Source organism: Alligator sinensis, unplaced genomic scaffold (assembly GCF_000455745.1).
Source record: "Alligator sinensis unplaced genomic scaffold, ASM45574v1 scaffold265_1, whole genome shotgun sequence".
Taxonomy (NCBI): Eukaryota; Metazoa; Chordata; order Crocodylia; family Alligatoridae; genus Alligator; species Alligator sinensis.
The window spans coordinates 291,750-293,724 of NW_005842961.1; the positions used below are offsets into that span (position 1 = coordinate 291,750).

The 1,975-nt window shown below is 68.2% G+C and overlaps 1 protein-coding gene across 1 annotated transcript in view; it reads left to right on the top strand.

The window, feature by feature from the left end:
• Window positions 1-1,975, top strand: part of R3HDM2 (R3H domain containing 2) — a 20,949-nt gene that overhangs the window by 17,588 nt on the left and 1,386 nt on the right. The window contains 4 exon segments of the mRNA XM_025192702.1: window positions 2-151; window positions 646-746; window positions 958-1,042; window positions 1,781-1,973. Of these exon segments, the coding sequence (XP_025048487.1) occupies window positions 2-151; window positions 646-746; window positions 958-1,042; window positions 1,781-1,973 (529 nt within the window).

Below are 1,975 nucleotides of genomic sequence, written 5' to 3' on the forward strand. Positions count from 1 at the left end.
CCCCAGGCCAGCACCCAGCTGAGCAGCCCCATCACATCCCCCACCCAGTCCCCGACGCCGTCGCCCGTCACCAGCCTCAGCAGCGTCTGCCCGGGGCTGAGCCCCCTCCCCGTCCTCGCCCAGTTCCCCCGGCCCGTGGGCCCAGCACAAGGTAGGGGCAGGGGCAGGCTAGGGGGCAGCTGCCCCCGTGCAGGCCCAGGGGCTCTGGGACAAGGAGGGAGCCCCTAGTCTCTGCAGGAGGTGGGGCTTGGAGCCCCATGGGCCAGACCATTGGTCAGTCTCTGCAGGTGGCAGAGTTTGGAACCCCATGGGGCAGGGGCATTGGCTGGTCAGGGCCAGGGGGTGGAGTCTGGAGCCCCATGGGGTGGGGCCACTGGCTGTTCAGTGCCAAGGGGTGGGGTCTGGAGCTCCATGGGGCAGGGGCATTAGCTGGTCAGTACCAGGGAGCGGAGTCTGGAACCCCATGGGGTGGGGCCATTGGCTGTTCAGTGCCAAGGGGTGGAGTCTCCAGCCCCATGGGGTGGGGCTATTGGCTGGTCAGTGCAAGGGGGCGGAGTCTGGAGCCCCCTGGGGTGGGAAGCACAGGCTGCTCCTGTGGTGGGGAGCTGGCAGGGACCCCCACCAATCACTGCTCCCACCGGGCAGGCGACGGGCGCTACTCGCTGCTGGGGCAGCCTCTGCAGTACAACCTGGCACTGTGCCCCCCCCCGCTGCTGCACAGCCAGCCCGGCTACACCTCGCACCAGGTACGGGCACCGGGCAGGCAAGGGGTAGTTCCTACCATGGGAGGGGGCATCTTGAGGGATGGGGGGGAGCTTGGGGTCACCACTGCCCCCTCAGGAGCTCTGGGGAAGGGGGGACGGAGCCCTGCCACCCTGGCTGGCATGGGGGTGGGGGGCAAGTTGGCAAGGGAGTAGGGGGCAGCATCTTAGGGAACACCTCTTTTAACTCTTGAAGAGCCAGACAGGAATGAAGCACGGGAACAGGGGCAAGAGGCAGGCCCTCAAGTCCGCATCCACTGACCTCGGGACCAGCGATGTAGGCAAGTGACCCCCCCCACCCCCCGGGGTATGTCTGGGAGGGGCACGGGGTGTAGAGCCTGGTACCTGGACTCCTTTTCCCTTCCTGCTTAGCCAGGGTATCTTGGCCTGTCCCTCTCCTGCTCTGTGCCTCAGTTTCCCTGCCCACAAAACTGCGCATGGGGCAGCTTCTGCCACAGCTGAACCCTAATGCATGGGCAGGGGATGCCATCCTCCCCCCAGCCCCACTGTCCTTGCTTCCAGCTTGGGGGGGGCAGGGCATGGTCGGGGGCTGGGAGCCAGGATGCCTGTGTTCTCTCCTGGCTGGCTTCACCCTAGGAGCTGGCTCAGCACTTGCTGTTGGGACCATCCATGACACCCCCGTCCTGCAGGACAGCTGCGGGCCACGCTGCAGCGCCACAGTGGAGCCTCTTGCTCTCTCCGCCCCCTGCTCCCCCCACCCCATGAAACTGGAGCCAGGAGGGGGCGTTTGCTGTGCCCGGGTTAATATTAGCAAGGAATTCAGCTGGCCGGGTCCGGGCCCAGCCGGGGCCTTCTTGCCAGGCAGGGCCACAGGTGGGGGTGGCTGGCACGGGTGCTGCTGGGACTTGTCCCCGGCCGCAGCCGTCACAAAATCACCACCGTGCCCAGGCCTCGCCCACTGCGCTGGGGGGGAACTCAGGCGTCCGGGCTCCTAGATCCCCTCAGGGCCAGGGATGGGCCCCCCGTGGCCCCCCTGCCTGACGCCCGTATCCCTACAGTGCCGGGCCGTGTGCTGGAGGTGACGGACCTGCCCGAGGGCATCACGCGCAGCGAGGCCGACAAGCTCTTCACGCAGCTGGCTATGGCGGGCGCCAAGATCCAGTGGCTGAAGGAGACGCGGGGCCGGCGCGGGGCAGGCGCGGGGGCCGGGGACGGGCGCGCGGGGCCTGAGAACGGGCGGCACCCCGACCTGG